Raw genomic sequence first — 25,305 nt, forward strand, 5'->3', positions numbered from 1 at the left:
CTTCACTTTAAAACTTAAGGTGAGGTCAGGCACTGGTGACTCATGCCTGTAATCTGGCTACTCAGGAGGCTGAGATCTGAGGATCATGGTTCAAAGCCAGCCTGGGAAGGAAAAGTCCATGAGACTCTTATTTCCAGTTAATCACCAGAAAACCAGAAGCAGTGCTGTGGCTCAAATGGTAGAGCACTTACTTTGAGCTGAAGAGCTCAGGGACAGCACCCAGGCCCAGGGTTCAAGCCCCACCACCAACCAAATAAACAAAAAACAAAAACAAAAAAAAATCTCAAAATGAAACTAAGGGACAGGTTCTAATTACACATAGAAGACCTCATGCTAACAGACTCATGTAATTGTAATTCCTCTGTAAATCACCTTTACAATAACAATAATTAATAATTTTTAAAGACCTCATGCAATTTCTGTGTAAAGAATTCTTGTCTATTTTGAATTACCTGGGATGAACTATAAAAAGCATATTATTTGTGACTGTTTTCCCAAAAGGAAAACACTATGCCAATACCTTAGGTATAATTTTGGTTTGGGAAGGTCAACTTCTTATGGGAAAAACTAGCTTAGATTGTCCAATAATATGAAAAGCTTGAAAATTTAGAGGATTAACAATCATATCTTTTGTATTGAATGGCCACACTGAGCTTACTATCTACACCTAGAGTTTACAGTACATGAATACATACATAAGAGCAGAATCCATCCTTAGGTAAATCTGAAAGCAGAAAATCATTCCTGAGCATTGTTGTTTATTACAACCTTTCTAAACAACTGTACCCTGATAAAGAACGTTCATGGAAGCTGAGTGCAAACACAGGAGGGGGAAATTAGAGTAGTTTCTCTTGCTTTCTAGAAATGAGAAGAGAGGGCTGATCATGGTATGGTGGTTCATATTTGTAATCCTAGGTACTTAGAAGACAAAGATAGTCCAAGGCCAGCAGAAGAGAAGAATTACTGAGACCCTTATCTCAACCACTAGCTAGGCACTGTGACTCCTGCTTGTCATCCCAGGTATGCAGAAAGAATAAATAGGAGAATTATGGCCCAGGTTGGCCTGGAAAAAAATGAAAGACCCTATGATAAAAATAACTAAAGCAAAAAAGGCTATGGCTTCAGCTATGGCTGAAATAACCGTGCAAGTATGGGGTTGTCAGTACAAATCTATTACTGCCAAAAACAACAAAAATCCTGGGGTAAGAAACTTACACAGTTGATTGAAAGTTAGGAATCCATACTTTATTCACTTGACTCACTAGACTTTTATTGTTCTGTTCTCATACATGTGAACAAGCTACTGTGACTATGTTCAGGTAGTACCCATCTCTTACACAGCGCCAGTTTCTCTTTATCCACTGTCTACAAAACTTTCATAAACCATGTCCCCAGAATAACCCTTTGTTCTAAGTTTTAAGATACAACAAAAACAATTCCTTCTACGCAGTTTCCCTCAATATCCTAAAACAATGAGAAAATTGAAGTTAGAGAATTTTAGGTATTCTCTTCCAAATGAAACATTATCTTGGTCCTTGTATTTTGCTGACGAGTCCTAGTCAAAACAGGTAACCGAGAAAGTAAGATCACATTTTCCAGAACACCGATGGGATTAGAAACAGTTTTAAATTGCCAGAAAGTTATTGAAAGGAGGGAAGAACGAATACCTTTTTTCATTAAGAAGTTTCTCCTTAATACTTGCAACCTTTCCCTTTCTGGACTGGGAGAGGAGGGAGGGATGCTGGTATGGCTGCCAGAATGACAATTGCCTTGATCCCCTGTCTCCCAACTTGATAGTGTGCTCTGCAGCAAGCCTCTGGGGGCCATGTGACCTGCTGATCATGTTGGAAACAGTGAGAAAGCTTGGTGGATTTGTATAAGGATACCCTACATTGGTGGAGCACCAGAAATAACTACAGAAAGTAAAAATCTAAACTTTCAGGTACCACTGCCCATGATTCTAAGTACATCTGGTGAAGGCCCAGAGTGTTTAATGAATTTCACATTTTTCCCCCAAATGGTAAGAATTACATTGAAATTTTCTTTTTTTTCTTTTTTCTTCTTCTTTTTTATTTTTTTCATCGGTTGTAGGGCTTGAACTCTGGGCCTGAGCACTGTCCCTGAGCTCTTCAAACTAGCGCTCTACCACTTGAGCCACAGCACCACTTCCAGTTTTCTGAGTGGTTTTTTGGAGATAAAGTCTCACGGACTTTTCTGGCTGAGCTGGCTTTGAACCACGATCCTCAGATCTCAGCCTCCTGAGTAGCTAGCTAGGATTACAGGCGTGAGCCTGTAATGTACCTGGCTCATTGAAATTTTCTAATGGTCTTTTTAAAATTGTTTTTCTTTTGGATATGTACACATGGAAAGCTACATTATAGATTGAGACCTGTCAGGATAGGAGGCCCAAGCCATTCCACCAGAATTGATTCCTGTTTCTTTGTGGGGTCTTTTCCTTCTATGTTAACACTGACCTTAGGCAGGATTTCCTTATGTAGCAATTAATAGTCCAAGGTTTATGTTCTTCAGGGGGGAAATAAAAAGCAGGTTTACACTGTTTACGCAGTTCTCTTTGGTCAATGTAGTAATTCCATCCAGAGACACATAGTTGAGGCTTATTTGTTCTGACAGGTCCATTATTAAACCTATTGCTAGAACCAGAAGTAGGTGATGCCATTGGGTCTGAGTCTCAGGTCCATTTGGCAGGAGCCAGTGGTGGAACCGAGTCTGAAAAACCGTCAAAGGAAAGGGGAGAGAATTTCCCCCAATGAAAGCCAAGATGTTGAGTGAAAAAATGAGAGCTGTCAATCAGAGGTAGATGGTAGATAGGCCATTAGATAGGATAGTAACTGTATGTTTGACTCAACAGCTGGATGAAAAAAGGAAATACCACAAATGGATAATGAACTGGTCACCTGATTTTTGAAGGTGCATGAGGCTCTTCCTCTCCTGCTATTAACTTTGCTACTTTCCTGTATGGCAGATCAACTCTGACTGCAACTAGAAGTTGCCTAGAATTGAGGTTTTAAAGTAATGAAAGAAACAATGAAAGCAATAACCCCAAACCCCTCAAACACCAACATTATACATTTTGAAAGGTAGTAAGTGAGGTATAAGATTTCTCTCTTACAGGTTTGCAGTCTCCATTATCAAGAACATTTCTTATCTTTGACACCTTTTATCTTTAACATGGGCTTTTAAGAGGGAAGGGGAAAGTTAGAGCACATTAATAAAACGATGCTCTTAAACCATAAAAAATAAGAATATTCTTTAACACCTAACAATCCTTAAAATATATATCTAGGATCTTCTCATACAATCTTGCAGAAAGGCCACAAAGGTTGTTTAAAATGCTGTTAATATTTGCTACCTTATTTTTGGGAATTTAGATTATAAAATAGAAATTTTTAATTCTGGCCAATGTAACGTGTTCAAAAATCCTTGATTCATCCTAAACTCAACTTTTCTATCTGCAATATCAGAATTAAAATATAAAAATATAATTTAAAATGAGACAGGAACATAAAATTATATGGTCTCTCCAGACAGGCAAATACTTATAGTTATTTCTCCATGGCAATCACATTATTTAATTGAGGTTATATAAATTCAGCTTCATGTTTAATTCCTATTTATGTTTAAAAATAATAGAATTCCTTAAATATATTAACAGTGCTACTGTACTGATCCCATCTAAAAATTATTTCCTTGAGAGTAAGGGAAGTGACAGCAATAATAGAATATAATGGCATTGGATACTGTAACTAAAGTGATATATTCATTCCACAATTTGAGAGATAGTGGCCCATGAAAAATTGTTTACTGTTTATTGATATACATTTTCAGTGGTAAGACTAAAAGTAATGTAGGCATAGATATGGTATAAATTTATGTACATGTATCATAACAAACATGTTATATCCGGATACACACTTGGTAAACATATTTAATTATACCTATTTTAGTAGGTTTTATCCTCTCCATTTCTGTCAGATACATTTTATTTTGCATAAACTAAGCCCAGTCAATTTACTCTTTTGCTCACACTGCCAACAAGACCAAGATCAAGACAGGATCTTGAGCCAGGACCTTTCTAACTGAGATTCAAAAGCCACACACCTCTCTCTGCCCTCCCCACGGCTGATCTAAAGCTAGAAAGGAGGGAATGTATCGCTACCTCTTTATTGCTCTAGTAAACACTGAACTCAGAGTTGCCACTGAGTCGATGTCTTTATTAGAGTGAGAAACACAACGAACACTTCTGGACAGAAGAGCGGTCAAACATGTCTGAAAGGCAAAGACGGAAATGAAAGCAATGCCATGTTGCCGCAACAGCGAGCTCTGAAAGAGGAGCTGGATTCTGCCCAGGGTCCTGCACTTTGAGGACAAAGCAACACCTGTCTCCCTGGGAGCTGGAATAGCTCTGTGGAAGCTGACAACAGAATAGAGAGCCAGTTTAGATTGCAGCAATTGATAGTGAGAATGTCTGTAAAAACAATGGGAAATCTGCCAGCACTCACCTGCTTTGCTATGCTTGAGATAGTTTAGTGAACTTACATACTCATGTATTAAGATTTCTCAGGGAAAAAAAGTAAGAAGAAATGTTTTGTAGCAGTTAGAGGAAGATACAGGATTATCTTCAAGTGTTAGAAGTGCTCACATAAAAAAAAAACAGTTGGAAGTGCTTTTCAGATTTATTTCACTCATCCTGCTGTGTTCAGCAGTTTTCATTTCTATTTTCTTGATATAATATACTGAGGAAAACAAAGCCACCCAGCCAAAGGGAGTTGCTGACTGTTACTGACCAAAAAAATAAAACCAATCCCCTTACCATGTATTCCGTTTAGTTTTGTGCATGAATGTGGAGGTGAGGAGTTTTATTTCCTGATAGGTGGTACTAAGGATATGTTGATGATAGAGATCATGGAGGAATGCAATGAAAACCTAACTCTAGGTTCAAATTAAAAAAGCTTCTTAGCATGATTACTGAATAAGAAAGCATCCTCAAATTCATCCAGTGGTGACCACTTCTGGACAGGGAAGATGACCTTGCTGCTCTATCCCTATTCTTTTGTGCAATGTTCATTTTTGTTTTGTTTTGTTTGATTTCCTTCTCATGTGTTCTGGATGGGGAACATGCAGCCTATAGGCCAGGCAGGTGCAGGAAATCATTTAGTACATGAGGGGCCAACACCTGTGCTTCTCCTCAGCTTCTCCATGGCTGCTGTGGCCCTCTGCTTATACAGATAATTTTGCATGGCCTGAAAATGATATTATAAATATCCAAATGGCCTTTGTCAGGAAAAGTCTTCCCCATTGTTTTGCTTTTTCTTGTTCAAATTCTAGGCCAGTTCAGAGGGTGAGAAAATTCCATAATTAAAAATTTAACCAAGCCAAGTGCCAATAGCTCATGCCTGTAAACCTAGCTACTCAGGAGACTGAGATCTGAGGATTGGGGATGGATAATAACATGGTCAGGAAAGTCTGTGGGACTCTTATCTCCAATAATGTAAGAAAACTGGAAGTGGCGCTGTGACTCTACTTGGTAGAGTGCTATCCTTGAACGGTAAAACTCAGGGACAGCACCCAACTTCTGAATTCAAGCCCCACAACTCATACACACACACACACACACACACACACACACACACACACTTTCACAAGAGTCTGGATCTACTTTTATAATCGTCTTACCTTAGAGGGATAGTATTGTAATGACACTTTTCAACACCTGCTTCTAGGACTTAGCATTTCCAGTTATAATTAGCAATGATGGATGTTGATATTTGATTTTGCTATTTCTCAGAAGCCTAAGTGGAAAGTCTCTGGACCCAAATTAGGAGCAAGTATCTGAAGAATCATCACAAGCATAGTCATCTAAGAGCATTTTAAATATTTGAGAGTGAGAAACATTCATTGTCTCATTCTACTTTCTCTCAGTAGAATGATGTAACATACATGATAGAATCTACCAGCATCAAAGTAAGTCACTTTAAGAGGAACCCTCTTGCCTGATTATAGTCACTCTCTCTTCCCATATCCAGCCCCTGGCAACCACCCATCTGCTTTCTATCTCTAGTGATTTGTCTTTTACATTGTATGGACAGAATCATATGTCTTTTATATCTGATTTCTTTTACTCACCATGATGATTTTGAATCCATGATATAGAAGGTGTCAATAGGATCTTCTTTTTTTAATCACAATAATATTTCACTATATGGATATGGCACAATTTTATTATCCATTCACACTTTTTATTGTTTTCATTTGGAGGCATCATGACTAATATTCTGTGAACATTCATGTGGAAGTCTTTATGTGGGCCTAGTCTTCATTTCTGATGTATAACAGAAGTGGAATTGTTGTATACTATGGAAAGTACACACTAACCTTTTAAAGAAACTACTGGCATGTTTTCCAGAATGGCTATATTTTTATTCATTTCCACCAACAATATCTGAAGGTTCTGATTTCTCCACATTATCACTAACACTTTGGTTTTTGTTTGGGGGGGGGGTCAAAATTATGTTTTTGTGATCTTTAAGTAGTTGTACCAATGAGTTACCATTCAACAAATAACATTTAGTTTTGACTGTAGTCTCTTTTGTGTAGATGAAATGGTATTTCCTTATGGTTTAGTTTATATTTCCCTGGTGACTATTGATATTGAGCATCTTTTCATGTGCTTATTAAACATTTACATGCTTTCCTTGGTGATTTTTTTTTTACTTTTGTGTAATCTAATGTAAATTCTTTATATATGACTAGGAATTACTTTTGCCCAACATATGATTGACTTTTGTTTACTTAAGGGTATATTTGGGAGCAGAAAATATTACACTTTCATGAAGTTCAAATACATAAATTATACATATATGTGAATATATACACATATAATATATACACACATATCATATATATATATACATACATAAAGAATGCTTTCAATGTTATGTCTGAATTGTTTGTTCACCAAAAGGGCATGATATTTGTTCTAATGGTCTTGTGTATTAACTTCTGTATATAGTACTTTTTTTTACTTCCAAAGATTGATTAATTTATTCCATACTGCTCATTCCAACAAGCACAATGGGACATATCTGAAACTGCACCACCTTTGGACTGGTATTAAACTTACTTTTTGAAATAATCACCTATGAGTCTATATTTTTCTTCAGGAGTATATTAATAATTTAAGAGACTGAGCAAAGTTTCCAGGAGTTGATGGCTCGCACCTATTATTTTAACTACTCAGGAGGCTAAAATCTGAGAATCCTAGTTCAAAGCCAGCCCAGGCAGAAAAGATCATGAGATTCTTAGCTCCAGTTAACTATCAAAAAGCTAAAAGTGGAGCTGTTGCTCAAGTGTGCCAACTTTGAGCTAAAAAAGCCAAGCAGCAGCAACACGAGGTCCTGATTTCAAGACTCAGAACCAGAATGAAAAAAAATTGAACATCATCCTTTGCATCACCTTTCTGATAATGAGTATTAAATTAAATTACCAATATGAAACTGAAGAGCATTATGGGAGAGTTTGACCTCTGTGACCTCTATAGTATCACATCTGAACCCATACTTGGCATCTGCTTAATATCCAGTTGTTTAAAGAAAAATGCACTATTATTCTAGAAATTTATCATAATATACTAATGGGAAAAGTCTAGAATTTTTATTGTAAAAATACTTAGAGATCATAAAATGTTTGTTAACAGTCATACATGTCAGCATCTTGTGGCCCAATAAAATATACCCATTCCTGACAGGTCATTTTTAGAAATGAGATTTTATATGCAATCAAATACAACAACAAAAATGCTTGAAAGATAATCTGTTCTCGCATCCCCATGTCAGTGTAGGAAAGATTTTCTGAAAATGAAATGGCCTTCTTTTAGAACTCTGGAATCCTAAATTATAAGACATTTCAGGAATTATTTTGGCTGAAAAATGATATGAGAGACTTGTCTTTTTCATAATTTTTATTACAGTGGAAATGGGTTTTGTATTTCTAACAGTTTGACAAGAGCTAATTACAATGCACTCATCTGTTTTGCGGACTAATTTGAGCCATTGGGCATCAACACCACAGACACGCAGCAGCACTGCAAATGATACGCATGCTTCCCTTGCTCCAAGAATTTGTACTTGCTATAAAAGAAAACAGATTTGGACAGCCCTGAAAAAGTTGGGTTTGGTTTGAAGAAAACATTTCAGAATTACATTAGAGCTGGCCTACAAGTGAACTAAAAATACCTGCTCATCTCAGTGGTCTTGGCCGTGGGCCTTTCCTTTTACTGTAAAAGTCAGGCTGTTTGAACAGTTGGAGTTCAGCTTGCTTGCTGTCTAAACTAGTGTTCTCTGATAAATTCTGTTACCATTGAAACACAAGCCCTGCTACATTTAAGAGAATGTTTAGAGGTGTGGAAAATAGCCAAAAGAAATGTATACTTAGTGCTCAAACCTTTAGGCTTCCAGTGCAGTAATGAGACCACTTAGATCTGTTAAGAAATGGGAGAAAGACATTCATCAGTAAACATTACACAGCAAGGGTAAAAGATGGAATGGAGTAAAGAAGGCTGTTAAAATCAGCTTAAGATGATTATTTGAATTGCAAAGAGAAATGTTCAGACATAGCTAGAGCTGCTAAACATAACTCTTGAAGTTTTTCCAGGACAGAGGGATTGGGGGAATGAGACCAGTGAAGGAGAAAATTAGAAAATTATAAGACAGAATGGGAGATGAAGCTTCAGAAGCTGGTAGGGTAGCTGAAATATATGATATTATTAGGTCTTAAATCTATTTATGAGGGTGAAAATTTTAAAACACTCTGCCTTTGGCTTTTTCCTTTTAAGAGTGAAATGAAGATGTTAAATCTGGACAAAGAATAATCAAAGAATAATCATGGAGGATTAAAAAGAGCAGAAATCAGAGTGCAGGAAGGATATTCGTGATATGTTGTATAAAGCTGAATGAGATAATTTGTGTGAAAATGACTCAGAATGGATCCAGATAGCCCCACAATGGGCAGAGTGTACCCTCTGCACATCAGGAATGACCAAAATGGATGGTGTGCTTTTTCAAAAGCATTCTTATTCAGCGAGTTAGAATGGAGAATACAAAGTCTGCAGGTCTAATTTTTAAAGTAACTTGTATCACAGACTTCACTAACATGTGTTTGGCTTGCTAGATGGCTGGATATCCTATTTTCTGGCACAGAATATAGAACAGAGGGAGTTTCCCTCCATGAGCAACTGAAGTGCCAGCTGTTGCCCTAAATATTGTACCTGTTCATGATGGATATAGGTTTAAAGCCAAATTTCAAACTTAGGAAAATTTTAACATTTTGTACATCCACAAACATCGGTGTAAAATTTCTGTCTACCTACATACAGCGTTTACATACACAAGGAGGCAAATTGACTAGGAACCTATTTCAAAAACAGTGGCAGTAACAGATTTATTACTTTAAAAGTTTAAAAGATAATTTTATGTAATAGGGTTGGTACATCCTTATAGCACTTCTACTATCCTAAAAAATATATAGATAGAAATAGTCATTTAAAAGAAAAGCTCCCTAACTAAATAATTGCACTTAATAGAGCCATTGTGTTTACTAGTAGTTTAAGAACTTGGAAGGTAGAACCTTGCTTAAGGACTTTTTCATTGGCACTGGAGCATAAGGGGACAATTAACAATCACTAAAAATTATTGAGGAACTACAACATAGAAATACTTAAGAATCTGTTATGGTGATAAAGCTCATTGAAGCTTGTCATTCTCTTAAGATTCTGTTTTCTCCAGGGTCCGACTCTTTCAGGAAAGACCCCTGGCTCCCTCACTAGCATAGAAAGAACATTTCATGCTTTTGTTATTTCTAGGTAAGGAATAAAAAGTTCTGGTTCTCAATTTGTTTTCAGTTTTAGACAGATACTTAATATTAACAATCTTTTCATGGGCAAATCATATCAATTTCCCACTAGATGTCCATATTTGATGATGAAAAACAATACACATGTGTGGCTCTGGATTCTGGAGAATGATTTTGCATGCAGCCTGGTTTTGAGTAAATCAAACCTCTGTTAATAATGAAACTATTGAAATTAAAACATGAGCACTGTTTGATACCCATAGCAAACATTATAAACCAGGAGGAAAAGGACTAATTTCTAGTGAAAGAGTCCCCTTACAAACTCAAGGCATCTATAAGCATTTGTTACTGTCATTCCATATCCAAACTTTGACTAACAATAATCTCACAACTTTGTCAGTTATTCATGTATAGTTAACATGATGTTCATGTTGGATACACCTTGGCTTTACATTTTGGAGTTGTCAGTTGTTCTTATAGCAAAACTAGACCCTTTCATCTCTGACTTTGATAAAAATGGCACAAAATGACAGTGCAACTTGTTAGCTGAAAAGAAATCTAAATAAATAAATAGCCTCTCAAGTCTTTGGGCTGGCAGGTTCTACTGATACTTTATCTCCATCAAGAAAAGTAGTGTGCCTTATAACTAAGGTTATTTTGGTTTGTTTTATTGTGGAGATTCTTCCGTAGGTATTTCCATGGATTGTAGGAAGCAGGTCTTCAAATGAGTCCTATCCTGTTGTCACACTTGCTGCTTTCATAGACAGAGTCAAGCTATGCTTTTCAGAAAATATACATCTAATACATCAAGACACAACAAAACTCTAGTTACCTTGATATCTAGTTGATATTAGACAAAAAGGAAGAAGTGTTCATTTAAATGGTAAAGAGAAATGAATTCCCCCCCCAAAAAAGAAATGAATTTCACTACATGGGCATGATAATGGGAAACAGCAAAAGAAAATGGAGAGATTCTGTGGGGCCAGAGGGGTCACCAAATTCTTGCTATTCTTCAAGTTAGAGAATTGTAAAACAAAAAACAACAACAATAAAAAAAACACCTATCTTCCGAAAAGCAATACATTACATAAACTAAACTAACTGCCCTGGATAGTCTACTGTTATTCTAGGCATGAACTAGGGTCCCTCTGCCTGTCCACTAACCCTTGATACATGGAGGCAGTGGAAGATGCTTCAGTGGAACCTCCTAGAATTCAGAAAATCCTAAACACAGGTTGTGATGCCATCTGGCTATTTAAATTAAAGCAAAAACCACCTCCACTTCCCAGCAGGTTATGTTTTGAAGACTCTGATGTTGTAGTGGAGGCTTGCCTTCAAGAAGAGTGAGCACAGGGTTTCACCTCCAGGTTTTCCACAGGCATGGTTGAAAGAAGTATTAAATATTACTAGGTGGAGAGACCATGTAATGTAAATGCTTATGAGTATGTGCAATTTTTTCTTTGCTACTGATCTCTTCTCAATCTTTAAATCCCTAAATCATGCTATCCTCTTGGAAACATATCTAATCATATGTATATATACAGAGGTTTCTGTATATATTACATATAATATTCTATAATATATCATATATATATTAATTATAATAATTAATATAATTATAACTGTTCTCTCCTTGGAAAACTAGCAGTGGTTCTCAAAGGGGAATACTGTTAGCATTGTGGGCAAGAAAATTTCTCATAAGCTAAGAATGTATGTACTACAGTTTTCACAGTGATCCACAAGCTGGGATCTACCATCTAAATGCCGGTACAGTAGCTACCTTCTTTCCACCTAATCATTGTGGCTACTAAAGAGTCTCTACTTGTTTCCATATGTGGCCTGGGGAAGGAAGTGGCAGTGAGCACCTAATGAAAATGACCCCTCCTTTTTTCCCTCCCTTCCTTTTTTTTTCCTCTAGTGCCAAGAAGGATCAAAGAAAGCAACTGGTGGATTCATACATTGGCTTTCATTGGATTATTTTCCCCACTGGAAAATTTCTGTACTCTTCAATCACATTTGTTGTTGTTGTTGTTGTTGTTGTTGTTGTTTGGGTCCGGTAGTGGGGCCTGAACTCTGGGCCTGGGCACTGTCCCTCAGCTCTTCAGCTCAAGGCTAGCGCTCTACCACTTGAGCCACAGCGCCACTTCCGGCTTTTTTCTTTTTTCTTTTTGCTTATGTGGTGCTGAGGAATCGAACCCAGGGCGTCATGCATGCAAGGCAAGCGCTCTACCACTGAGCCACCTTCCCAGCCCTTCAATCACATTTTTGATCCAAAAGTTTTATCTATTTTCCTACTGTTATTAAGGCCTTCTTAAAAAAGAAAACCTAAATGTTTTAGGTCTCCACGTTCATTCCCTAGTTTTCTTGTTTGAGCCTAGTCTTATGGAGAAAGGTGAAATAGTTTTCTTTTTAGTATTCATTACCATAGCTACTTTTAGATATTGCTAAGGACCTTGAAGGTCTTTTTCATTTTACATCATTGCCTTAAAAAATATATCCTCTGTATTTATCTTTCTAAATTGAAGCTTTTCTCATATGAGGGAAAAGCCTCATACAAAATGTTCTGTTACGACCAAAAAGTCCTTTTGGGTGAATTCTTGTAAGTATACATGTACCTTTGACACATTTCCTTCCTTCGTTTTACCTGAACTAGATATTATTGAAGGATGAAACAAACAGAGAAACGCTAGGGGGTGAAGATTAGGTGGAAAATGGGTTAATACTGTGAAGGCCCGAGTGTAACTGTGTGTTAAGTTCAAGAAATTTAAAAAAATGAATTGAAATTAGGAAGGAAAAGATTTTCTAAAAGGACCCTGAAATAATTAATTGTTTTGTAGGAGATGGCCTTTCCATGTAGGCAGCAAATTTTTTCTTCACTTCTTTCTGAAGAGACAGTCAAATAGAGAATCTCATCTCTTAATTAGAAAGAAAAATACTCATCAAACACATCTCATCACTGGAGAGCTAATGATCCACAGCTGTTAGTCTGAAAGGGCAGGCTTTTTTTCTTGAACAGTAGGAAGTGTTAATCATTTTGGATGAGATTTCTTTTTAAAACATACTGTAGTTTGCAAAAGAATAGGATATTCAATATTCCAACTTAAATGATTTTTTTGAAGTGCTCCCCCTGGGATACTGTCGCGTGTGGCCCTGAATGATCATTGAATGCCGGCATCTTCCAGGGCACTTCAATGAAAGCATCAATTGATGGGGTGATGTGAATGACTGGGTCCTGTCTGAGACTTTTAAGCCCCCCAAACTCAAAGAAATAAAAATCACATATATCTTGTACTTCCTAAGAAATGGCATTGCTATAAAATCTTAATATTTTAAAGCATTCACTTAACTTTTAGGTAATTTGCCTTGTATCTCCTTCACTTACGTTCTGAGTAAGACAGAAAGTTTTGATTGCTTAATATTCATTTAAAACACTGGAACGCTTTTTGTCCAGAAAAATGTAATTGGCTCATTGCCATTACATCCTCCTGGCTAACCTCTTCTAAACATTTTGGACAGAGGAAAACTCTCTTTAATAGAAACCTTGTGACTGGCCAACTTTTGATTATTCAGAACCACACAACATAGTAAGAGAAAGTAAGAATGACTTGAACTCCACAAACCTCGTTTCCATCATTAGTTCTTGACCTCTTTGCCATTCTAAACTTTTGTCACAGCACCCAAGAAGTATCTTTCTCTTCCATTATGTTAATGCAAAAATAGTGACCTCACAGAAAGGAAAGAAAGAAGAATTAGAGACATAGAAAAACTACAATCAGTCCAAATACAGGTATTGACCATCTAATACCATTTTCTAAATAATTGACACCTTCAAAGCACTAAAAGTCACTAGGAATTGTTCATCCTAGAGGCAGTGAAGTTTTTTCAGAAAGCACTGGGTTACGAATCAGAAGGTCTGATTCTGCCACTCAGTAGAGAGTAGCTCTTGACAAATCTCAAGCTCCCCGAGCCTTCATTTCCTCATTTGTAAACAATGAAGTAATCTTGTGGTGATAGTGTCCAAGAAATATTGTACTCAGTACCTGACATGGAATTGTAACCCCTTTTCAAAATTCCTTAATAATAAAAATAGAAATGTAAATTAAATTTTTTAAATGAAGTATTCTGCTTCACCTTTCATAGTCTCTCTTGGGAACGTTTCCCCTACTTATTCCATGCAATGACATAAAATGCTTGCCAGAACAAATTGTATTATTTTTCAGTTAGTAATTTTTAAAATTCTGAATATTAATTATTAAAATTTAAAATGATTTTAATATCTGACCCAAATAGATACTTAAGTATTACACATTTGTGATGTTGGTACTCATTTTATGGACAAGACAGCAGTAATTTAGATAAATTGTATTTGGATTTACAAATATAAAGGATATGGACAGAAATTTATATTCATGAAATTTCTATTTCAAAGCAAGCTTTCCTTTTATAAGTAGGGGCATGGGATTATTAAAAATTCTTTTTTTTTAAATTTAATTTTATTTTATTTGTGAACATACTGTACAGGGGAGTTACAATTACATGGGCAGGATAATGCGTACATTTCTTACCAAGCATTGCAGCCTCCTCCTTTGTTTACCCTTCACATCCCTTCCCAGCCTCCCCCCTCCCCCCCAATCCCAATCCTTCTCCTTCCCCCCCTTCCACCACCCCCCCCCTGCACCGACGTTGTAAAGCTCGTTTTGGACATGACAACTTGTACTTCTCATTGTTGCAACAGGTCTTTGTTAAAAATTCTTTAAAACTTAAAATCTACTAGTTTTTACTCAGCGTTCCAAAATCTTCAATGTATGTGTGTGCCACTTACTAGTAATAATGAGTTTCTGTAAATAAATAACTTTTCCTTTTTTCCCTTGCTAATAAAACTTTTAACTGCAACTCCCTGTTTAACATAACTTCTACCTTTCAAGCAAGCACCTCTGTTTTCATCAATCCAGATCCCACTGGAGAACACAGCCCAGCTTCTGTAACTACTCAAACATAGTTATCACAGTGGCTTACTTTAGAGCATTAGTTTATAAAGTCTTCACAATCTTTTAAAAAAATTAAATAAATATAAAAAACCGTACATTAACAATATGCCTACATAATACTTTGTGATAAATCACTGTCACATGCATTAAGTCAACAGTTAACTTGTGATATTCAAAGCCATATAAGAAAGTAAGAAAAAATGAAAAATGAAATTGTTGCCACAAACTACAACTTCACCACTAGGTTTTGTTTTGTTTTGTAGTACTAGGATTTGAAGTATGAGAGCCTCATACTTACTAGACAAGTTTTCTGCCACTGGAGCCATGTCCCCATTAATTTTTTTTATCTTTTTCTCATATCAAATGGTGACCAAAATATTTATATTGGGTTTCTCTGCACAGGCAAGCCACTATTAAAAATGCAATATAAGCATTATTTAAAAAAAAAAAACAAAAATAACAAAATAACCAATGAGCTTAGGCCCTATAATGATCAGGTTTCTGGTCTGATCCATGTCTTTCCATATCACAGTATCTTGGAGAGTGAATTATATACATCAGTTATATAATATATAATAAGCTGCTCCAGAAGCAGTATGTTAGAACAACGTAATTCTGTTGGTCAGCCATCTGAAGCAAGTTGAACTGGGCATTTCTTCTGTCCTCAGCTGGGCTCACATGTGTTTCCATTCAGGTTGGTAGCTTTGCTTCTGGATGCTCTCTGACTTTTCTCTGAGATGGAGTTAACTGTGTCAAAAGGTTTTCAAACTTGTGTGTTTATCGTATTTGCTACTCCGCTCTTGAATAAGTGGAGTAATATATTTAATCCCAGTGTCAGTATGGGACACCATGATAAAGGAAGACATGAATGCCCCAAATGAAATACAAAAACACTGAAAACGGCATTTCTTTCATCATCCCTTCTTGTTCTTGTGGGCATGGCTCCACATAGCTCTTATTCTAGAAACAGTTATTAACTACAGCTCCTGGGGTAGCATAGAAAAGACAAGAAGCTGCAAGAAGGACCAAAAAGTTGTGTGTTAATTGAGCCAATACATCCCTGCTTGCTGAGCACCTTTTGGTAACAAGCATTAGACTAGTTCCATCTCCTTCCACAAGTAGTATTGTTCCTACTCTTCAGATGATAAAACAAAGAAATCTAGTCACTTTCCTCTGGCCACATGGCAAGTGGCTGGGGAGGCTGGATGCCTCTGGGCCTGATGTGAGCACCTATGCTTTTCCCAGTCTACTTGACTAGGACAGTTTCTTAAGAGATTCAATAGCCATGGCTGCCAGGCCAAAGCAGGTGAAAAAGAGCTTCAAGATAATGCAGTCAAGGATAATACATACAACCCTCAGTATCCTCTTCTAATGACAGAAGTTGTATGTGCCTACTCTCATTTAAATAATGTCCTATGAATAAGGAAAGGATGAGAGGCTGATGGCGATGAATGAAATGAAGTATGGTATAACTTTGTGAGAGTCCTTATTACCTCATACAATATTGAAAAACAAGAGACTTTGGATCTTCCATGTCTCCTACAGGTCCTAGAAGCATGAGTCAGGACACATGCTAAACAATTTGTTTGTATTTTGTGAATATATTGGGATTTTAAAATTGTTACTCCTTAATTTATTTTCCATGCCATTTTAACCCATTATCTCCCTCTTTCCTCCCAGACCTTAGTGCATGGGGTCCCTGAGAGGATGAAGGCTTTATTGTACATAGTTTGAGCTTTGCAGCTCAGCTCTCCCCAGCTAACAAAAATCACAATCTTCACTATACCATAATGAATAACTGATCCCGTGTTCTAAAGTAATTCTGAGCAATCTGAATCCAGAAAACATTTTGTCCTACTTTTGAACATTTAATATTGCATACCACATGGTAAATGTTCAAAAGTATTTTTACTGATAAAATGTATGTTTGTGTTCTTTCAAGAGTTTTTGTCATTTTTGAGTGTTAAAATATATGAACATAAGTGCTCTAGGTAATAGAACTTATTTCATAGAGCTTTCTTTAATAGAACTTATTCAAAACTCTGTTTTTGCTTCCATGCTTCCTTCCTTTTGCTTTTTTCCTTCCTTCTCCTTCTTTTTCCTTCCTTTCTTGGTACTTTCAACTGTGGAAGCTCAATTATACAAGTAATAGGAGACTGTTTCCTATTGTTAAAGCTTCCCCAAAAGCTGGTGTCATTTCTTACATTGTTTCTCTTTTCTGTGTTTTTCCTGAAATATTTTCTGAGGACCATGTAAATAGTGTGTATGAACACGCAGGTATTCATGAAAAATGTGTTGGTTCTGAGTCCTATATTTTGAAAGAGCCTTTGGGATGTTGATTTGGATGTAGTGAGAAGATGGCTAAATTCCCAGAAATTGGATCTTGTTTCTACTGCTTGAAGCAACTAGTTCTGTCAAAAAGATATGATGGGGCTGGGAAAGTGGCTCATTGGTAGAGTACTTGCCTTGCATGCTCAAGGCCCTGGGTTCAATTCCTCAGCACCACATAATCAAAAAGCCAGAAGTGGCGCTGTGGCTCAAGTGGTAGAGTGCTAGCCTTACGCTGAAGAGCTGAGGGACAGTGCCCAGGCCCAGAGTTCAGGCCCCACGATTGGACCCAAAAAAAAAAAAAGATATGATGATGTCTTGATTACTTATAGGCTTATTAGCTAGAAAATGTTTTCTATGTAGTTCTAGGGCTATAACAGACACCAATGCAAGGATATAGTACGTGTATTTTGGGTAGCATGATGCTTCTAACACCACTATGTAGGCCTTACAAGGAGACTATATTTGTTAAACAAGTTAAAAATGCTTACACTTGGTCATATTTAGCACTAGGATAAACTAAGTCCTACCTATCAGAGCAGAACATAACAAAATCAAGTAAAATGGCTGACTGCTGGTGGCTTACACCCATAATCCTAGCTACTCAAAAGCCTGAGATCTGAGGGTTGTGATTTGAAGGCAACCTGACAAGGAAAGTCTGTGAGACTCCCATATCCACTGAACAATAATAAAAGCCAGAAGTGGATCTGTGGCTCAAATAGTAGAATACTATCCTTGAGCCAAAGAAGCTTTGGGACAGCAACAGGCTATGAGTTCAAATCCCAGGACTAACTCACACACACACACACACACACACACACACACACACACACACACACACACACACACACACACACACACACACACACACACACACACACACACATCAAGTAAATGCAAGTATATGAGAAGGAACAAAAGGAAAGAATATGATCAGACTCTAATACATAAAACAATTCATGAGTATATAGCCAAGATGGAAAGAGAAGCTAATCTGAAAGCAGTACCTAAAGAAGACTTACTTGTTAGGAGAAATGTGCTCATTGCATCTCAGATTATAACTCTACAAGCAGTTTCCTGAAATCAGGTGTTTTTGTTTTCATTTCTTTTCATTATTTTTGAGTTTTATACTACTTTTACTAATATAAAGTTAATCAACTTTTATTTAATGATTTTGGAATCCAGTGTTTATTCCAATGAACAGTAAATTTATTGATTACTTATTATACCTCAACTACTGTTCTAAGCTCTAAAAGCAACAAGAAAGAAGTCTTTGAGGGTTTGTTGTTGGGGGATTTAATTTTTTGAGTTCCAAGTATATTTTAGATATGAGACCCTTGTCTGTTGTATGGCTAGTGAAGATCTTCTCCCAATCCGTGGGCTTTCTATTGATCTTGCTAGCTATGTCCTTTGCCATGCAGAAGCTCTGCAGCTTCATGCCATCCCATTTGTCCAACCTTTGTTTGATTTGTTGTGTTTCTGGGTCTCTATTAAGAAAACTTCGGCCTATGCCAAGGAGACCTAGGGTTTCTCCTATTCCGTCCTGTAATGTTTTCAGAGTGTCTGCTCTGACTCCAAGGTCTTTGATCCATTTGGAGTTGATTCTGGTGCAGGGTGATATGTAAGGACCTAGCTTTAGTTTTCTACAGGTGATTAACCAATTTTGCCAGCACCATTTACTGAAGAAGCTGTCTTTCTTCCATTCTATTTTTTTAACTCCCTTATCAAAGATTAGGTGGTTATAGGTCTATGGGTTCATTTTTGGGTTTTCAGTTCTATTCCATTGGTCCTCAGGTCTGTTCTTGTGCCAGTACCAAGCTGTTTTGATTACTATGACTTTGTAGTAGAGTTTAAAATTTGGTATTGATATTCCTCCAGCACTGTTCTTTGTGGTAGGGATCATTTTTGCTATTCAGGGTCTTTTATTGTTCTATATGAATGTTTGGATTTCTCCTTCTATTTCACTGAAGAATGAGGTTGGAATATTGATAGGTATAACCTTGGGAAGTATTGCCATTTTCACGATGTTGATCCTTCCAATCCAGTAGCATGGCAGATTCTTCCACATACAATGGAATTCTATGCCTCCATCAGAAAGAATGATATTACCCCATTTGTTAGGAAATGAAAAGGCTTGGAAAAAATTATATTAAGTGAAGTATGCCAAGCCCAAAGAAACATAGGTCCCATGACTTCCCTTATTTGTAATAACTAGTACCTGTGTAGGACAAGCAGAAAAGGTCAAAAGCTATGTACATATGACCAGATAAGATGATGTTAAGCAAAATGAACCCCAAATATCTTTTTTCTTTCTTGTATTGTTTCTAACGTATTATAATGTACCATGTGATTTTTTTGTTTCTTTGTATGTTCCTCCCGCATGGTGTAACCCCTATTTTCACTGTATTTGATGTTGGTGCACTGCATCTTGTATATATACTTCTCTAATTCAGGGAGAGGAAGGGAAAAAACAAAATGCTTAAATAAAGATACAGGTTGACCCATTGTAACAATGATATATACAAAACATTATGTTGAAAACAAACTTTACAACTTGTGGGGGAAGGGAGGAAAGGGGAGGGGAGGTAGTTGTGGAGGTGGGAGGGAAGGGATGGTAGGAGGAAAACAAAAGAGGAGGCAACAATGCTCAATAGGAAATGTATTCATTACCTTGCTCATGTAACTGTAACCCCTCTGTACAACATTTTTACAATAAAAATGTACAAAAAAGTATTTACCCTTAACGAGCATGCATTTTAGTGATTGATTAAATTAATTACAAATAAATGTGTAAAGAACTTATATGGACTCAAAACATTCTTATATGTTTTGATGCTATCAAATTTACCTTAACTCATTTCCTGAAAAAGTATATATGTTTTATATTTTTTATTGTAAAGGTGATGTACAGAGGGTTTTCATTTACATAAGACAGGTAATGAGTACATTTCTTTTTGAACAGTGCCACCCCTCCCACATTTTCTCCCATTTTTGAAAGGTATCTTTATAAAAATACATGTTAATTATCATAATCATCACTAATTTATATAATTATTATGTAAATAATAAGGAAAATATTTTCTTTTCACGAATTGCATTAATTAGGAACTTAGTTGTTTCTATGTATTTCTGTCCAAAATTCATTTCTTGGTTTACTAAACCATTCTTTTTTTTTAATTTTATTTAATTTTATTTGTGAACATACTGTACAGAGGAGTTACAATTACATGGGCAGGATAATGTGTACATTTCTTACCAAGCATTGCAGCCTCCTCCTTTGTTACTAAACCATTCTTTATACTCTTTGGTATCCATTTAGAATGATGAATATCAGAAAAATTCAGTGAAATTCACATTTCTCAAATTTTAATGTTAAAATATCAAATGGTACAGTAATGTCACGAAGTCATTTTAGTAGAGTAGGGATGTTAAAAGTGATCAAGTTTGTGGACCTCAGTCTAGATAGGAAAACTCTGAGGCCAGGTGACTTTCTAAATCCCAGAACTATCTCTCTGTCCCTTAATCAAAGAGTCTCTCTGGCACTCCACAGTGTAATTTTCTCTGCTACTTGAGTAGCCTCCAGGTTTGATTGAGATTTTCTGAGAAGGCTGTAGATTGCTAACATTGCCTGACATATTTATCCTTAGGACCCTCCTCTCCCGACCTGTCAAATGTAAGATACTTATGTTCTCCTAGCTAGCTAGCAGAAATTCACAGTTAAGCTACTGTTCATCTAAATCTTAGTGGGCTGATAAATTTCAGATTTTAACATTAGATTATGAAGATCATAGTCAATAATTAATGTTCAATAATATTGGCATCATAATAAATTTTGGTGGGTTTTTTGTTTTGTTCATTACCTTACTGGCTACTGGTAATATAGTAATGTAGTTAAACTACATTTAGCTATTTTGTTACCACAACTATGAAGTGATACTTCCATTGTTTCCATAATATAGAGGAAGCAATTAAAGATAGGATATTGTAGAAGGTTACTCCTAGAGTCGGGTGTAGAATCCAGCTCTTATAATCCACCTGACTTAACATTACCTGAGTCTGACAGCAGAAGCCACAGGCCCAAGAAAAATAGATTATCAGTCCAGTATTACGTCTGGTGATGGGGGGAGGAGGTCACATTTTACATCTTAAGTCCTTTGCTTTACCATGTAAATGCTTTTAGAATGGCTCCATCTGCCGCCCTGTGCTCCTAGACTGATATTTGTGTTTTACCACAGAAATAGTTAATATACTTAGAGGAATAAATGATGTTCATAGGCATCTTAAATTTGTATTTGACAGAATTATGTTTGTGTTTCATAGTTGCTTGATTTGTATGTAATACTGAATATAAGACAGACTCTTTTTATACTTGTTGGTGGCAAGGTTGTTTTTTTTTTGTCCTCATATTGTGAAATCTTTGGGGCTCTCTGCTGTAGACTTAGCATTTTTGTCTGCCTATTATAATGTGTTCATTGTGTTATCCAAGTGAGATTAAAAGAAGAAGAAAATCCTTGATGTTTAATAGTGATTCATTCTTTGTCATTAAGGCAGATAGACCAGGCTATTCTGACAATGCAAAGAAAGCACATTTTGTTGCTTTAAAAAAAAAAAAAACTTTGTCTAACCTAACAATAATTGCAGTGGTGGAGAAAAATTAAAATTACCTCTTTGACAATGTAATGATAGCAGGGTTTCTTCCTTAATAGAAATTAAACAAAGTAAAATCTTCACATTAGTTTCCAGGGGTCAGTTGTGCTTTTAGAAAATACTTAAGTTCTCAAGGATTTGTTTTCAAGATAAATCTTCCAGATTTGAAGCATTTAGTTTTGTGGGTTTTGAAGTAGAGTATGAATAAGAGAGCCTGTCTAATGAAATTCAGAGTTGACTCATCTCTTTCTCTTTCCCCTCTCCTCAGCTCTTTCTCTTTGTTGTCTGGAACTTTGAGCTCTACATGATACCACTGGTTTTGTTGTTACTATTGACATGGAACTACTTCTTGATAATATCAGGGAAAGATAACAGGCAACGTGATACAGTAAGTCTCTACTTTCTTACTTGTGTGTGTTTTTGTACTTATTTCTACTCTGTCTGACAAGATCAACATTGAATTTGGTTTTCCAAACCAGAGATTCTGTCTATGAATACTCAAGTTTGGAGAAAGTTTTACCAGCAGCTCTTTAGTCTTAACACAACAGAAAGTATTCACTTATTTCTGGCATCACTCCTCTTGGTAGGAACTAAAGCAGAGAGTACACCAAGGAATGAACTATGGGGAGGGGGGTTATAATAGTTGTCTCTTTTATTCTTTAGATTTGTTCTGTTCCTCAATTAATCCTGAAATAAGATGTACTATCACAAAGTTATTAATGACCAAACCAAATGAATGTATTTTATTTAAGGTAACTCTCTGTAGACTACCATTGGAAGGAAGGAAGAAGTGATGGTTGTTGCCTAGGGAAGAATATTGAAGTACCTTAATTCAATAGATGTTCACTGAGCAATGGGGAAAAAATGCCCTCTCTGGCATATTTGAAAGTCTTTAAAATGTGTGAGACAACCTTTGCTTTCTCAGAAAGAATTTTACATTAGAAAGTGGACCTATCACACTATAATCACTTTTGTTATTCTTCTGCCAGGTATTATTCACCTTAAATTATTTCCATACCCATAGAAAATACACTTCCAAAGGTTTTCCCACATATAAATAAATGAAGATAAGGGTTTCTTTTCCAAACATGACATTTGCAATTGGATGATTTGATGAACAACTGTTGAAAAGAATTTAAAGGATTGTCAAACCTAAGAATCTACTTAAGGGCTAGAAAGGTGGCTCAGTGGTAGAGTGCTTGCCTTGCATGCATGAGGCCCTGGGTTCGATTCCTCAGCACCACATATGCAGAAAAAGTTGGAAATGACGCTATAGCTCAAGTGGTAGAGTGCTAGCCTTGAGCTGAAGAGCTGAGAGACAGCGCCCAGGCCCAGAGTTCAGGCCCCACGACTGACAAAAAAAATTACCTCTTCAAAGTAATTTTTATGAATACAATGCATCTTTTTAAAAAATATTATATTGAAGATTTGTACAAAGGAGTTGCCATTTGACAAAGCAGGTTATGAATACAGTGCATCTTGATTATTGTTATCCCTTTCATCTCATCCAACCCTGGGCACTCACTCCTTCCCTTACTTTTCTTAATTTTGTAGGATACATATTGAATTTGTTTGCCATTTAACAAAACAGTTTATGTATACAATACACCTTGATCTGTGTGATCTCTTCAACATATTCACCCTCCTTCCACCCACCCCTTCAAAATAATTTAATCATTAAAAAAAAGAGAAAATGCTGATGCATACCCACCAAATACATGACCAAAACACACCATATTCATTTCCATCTCACTAAGTTCTGAGCTTAAAGGAAGAAATTCTGTTGTTGTTTTTAATTTACAACTTTCTCTGGCATGTGCTTTGAAAATTAGAAGTGTTCAAAACATTTTTTAGTAAACTATACAAATCAAATATGAGATTGCTAAGAGATTTTAATGGTTAGGCAGCATCAATAGAAGTTATTGCCATTGGCAAAGATTTTATAGATATATAGTTTATTGTACACTGAGAGACAAACCCCCAAATACCTTAAGCACTGGTGTCATGGAAACTAATAGGTACTTATGTCAATTAATACAGAATATTCTCTCTAAGAAAATAGGACTCTTTCAGACAAGTGCTTTCTCGTCTCATTTATTGCAAGAAGATTTGTGTGAGAGAAGACTATGTGTCATTCAGTTGCCTTGAGACAAATTTGCAAACAAGATTATTTGCAAATAGGAAAAAGTAGTAATTTAGTTTTAGCTTCTTAATTCTATGAGGGAGTATGTCTTCAACATTTAGTCAACGATTTGAGAATTCTTAGTGAAAAATTCTGAAACCATGGAATTTGCTTGTTATATAATAGTATAGCTGTCCTGGCTGTAAAAGTCCACTTTTAAAGTGGAGGTTAAAATATATAATATATTCTCGATCACATTTTTCTACTGGCTTGTAAAGTGAACTTTAAAATTCTCAAATACTTTATAAGTCTGTAGAAAAATTGAATAATGCATAATTAAAATTATGACACATAATTTTTCTACTTCCCTTTATCTTTTACAAAACAAAACTCTGATAGAATTTACCTTTTTTTTCCCCTTTAAGTCACATGTCTTCTAACAAATGCCCCCCTTTTAGCCCTGGAGAACATTTTATCTCCCAGTACAGCCCACTGTGAACCATTCTATAGTCTAACTCTCATAGAATGCCAACTACACTCCATAACTCTCAGTAATTGCCTTCTATTTGTCCCAAACACACATATCCACATATTCTGTTCTTCCCAGGCACCAGAGCAGCAATCACAACGTTTCATTCAGCCTCTCATTCACTGGCTCAGTTGAGGCCTTACGTAACTCTTAAATCCAATTTGTTTAATTATGTGTTTTCTGGCATACCCAGCTGTGCATTTGAACTGGTTACTCCTTTTCAAAAGAAACCTGGATTATACTTTGCTGCTTGCAGATTGTGTATGTGTGGATTTGTATGTGCATGTGTGTGTAAATTAAGGGACAATGTTGTAGGGGTTGCTGTGTTGTGACTAAGTAACTCTTCTGCTTGGTACATAGCCCTGGAAGAAAGGTAGTTTGCCCTAAGCCCTTACTGGTATCCCCAAAATGTTGCAGAATCTTTCAGCATGTATAAAACTTTACAGAGTCTCTAAGGTACATTAATCACACAACAGCTAAAAAGGGAAACCAGGAAGACTTGCTGTTTTAGAAAAGAAAAAGAAAGAGAAGAGCAGGGGCAGGTGGAGGGGGGTGGTAGATAGGGAAGAGAAGAGGAGGAGACTATTCCTATTCTGCTATTAAAATAATAAATACTGTTCATTCAGCTGAGAAAATTGATTAGGATGAAAAGTATAAAGGAAAAAATGTAAATGACCTTCAGGACTATACCGAAAAGAGACAAAAGGAAATAATAGTTCCATGATACAGATGTTGAGAGGAGAAAGCAAATAAATACTGTGAAAGAGGAAATGTGGGTGAAAATTCTGTCTTCAACATACTGATTGATAGTTGAGATTAATAGG

The 25,305-nt window shown here is 36.2% G+C and overlaps 1 protein-coding gene across 10 annotated transcripts in view; it reads left to right on the top strand.

Moving 5' to 3' along the window:
- Mctp1 (multiple C2 and transmembrane domain containing 1) overlaps positions 1-25,305 on the top strand; it is a 530,774-nt gene that overhangs the window by 409,874 nt on the left and 95,595 nt on the right. For 7 of the 10 annotated variants that reach the window (XM_070031059.1, XM_070031063.1, XM_070031061.1 and 4 more), the window contains one exon: positions 22,099-22,218. The exons of the other annotated variants lie outside the window; for them this stretch is intronic. In XM_070031059.1, coding sequence (XP_069887160.1) covers positions 22,099-22,218 — 120 coding nt within the window. The remainder of the gene's footprint in view (positions 1-22,098; positions 22,219-25,305) is intronic. 10 annotated transcript variants of the gene reach the window in all.

Source organism: Dipodomys merriami, unplaced genomic scaffold (assembly GCF_024711535.1).
Source record: "Dipodomys merriami isolate MVZ:Mamm:240054 unplaced genomic scaffold, mDipMer1.0.p SCAF_20, whole genome shotgun sequence".
Lineage (NCBI taxonomy): Eukaryota > Metazoa > Chordata > Mammalia > Rodentia > Heteromyidae > Dipodomys > Dipodomys merriami.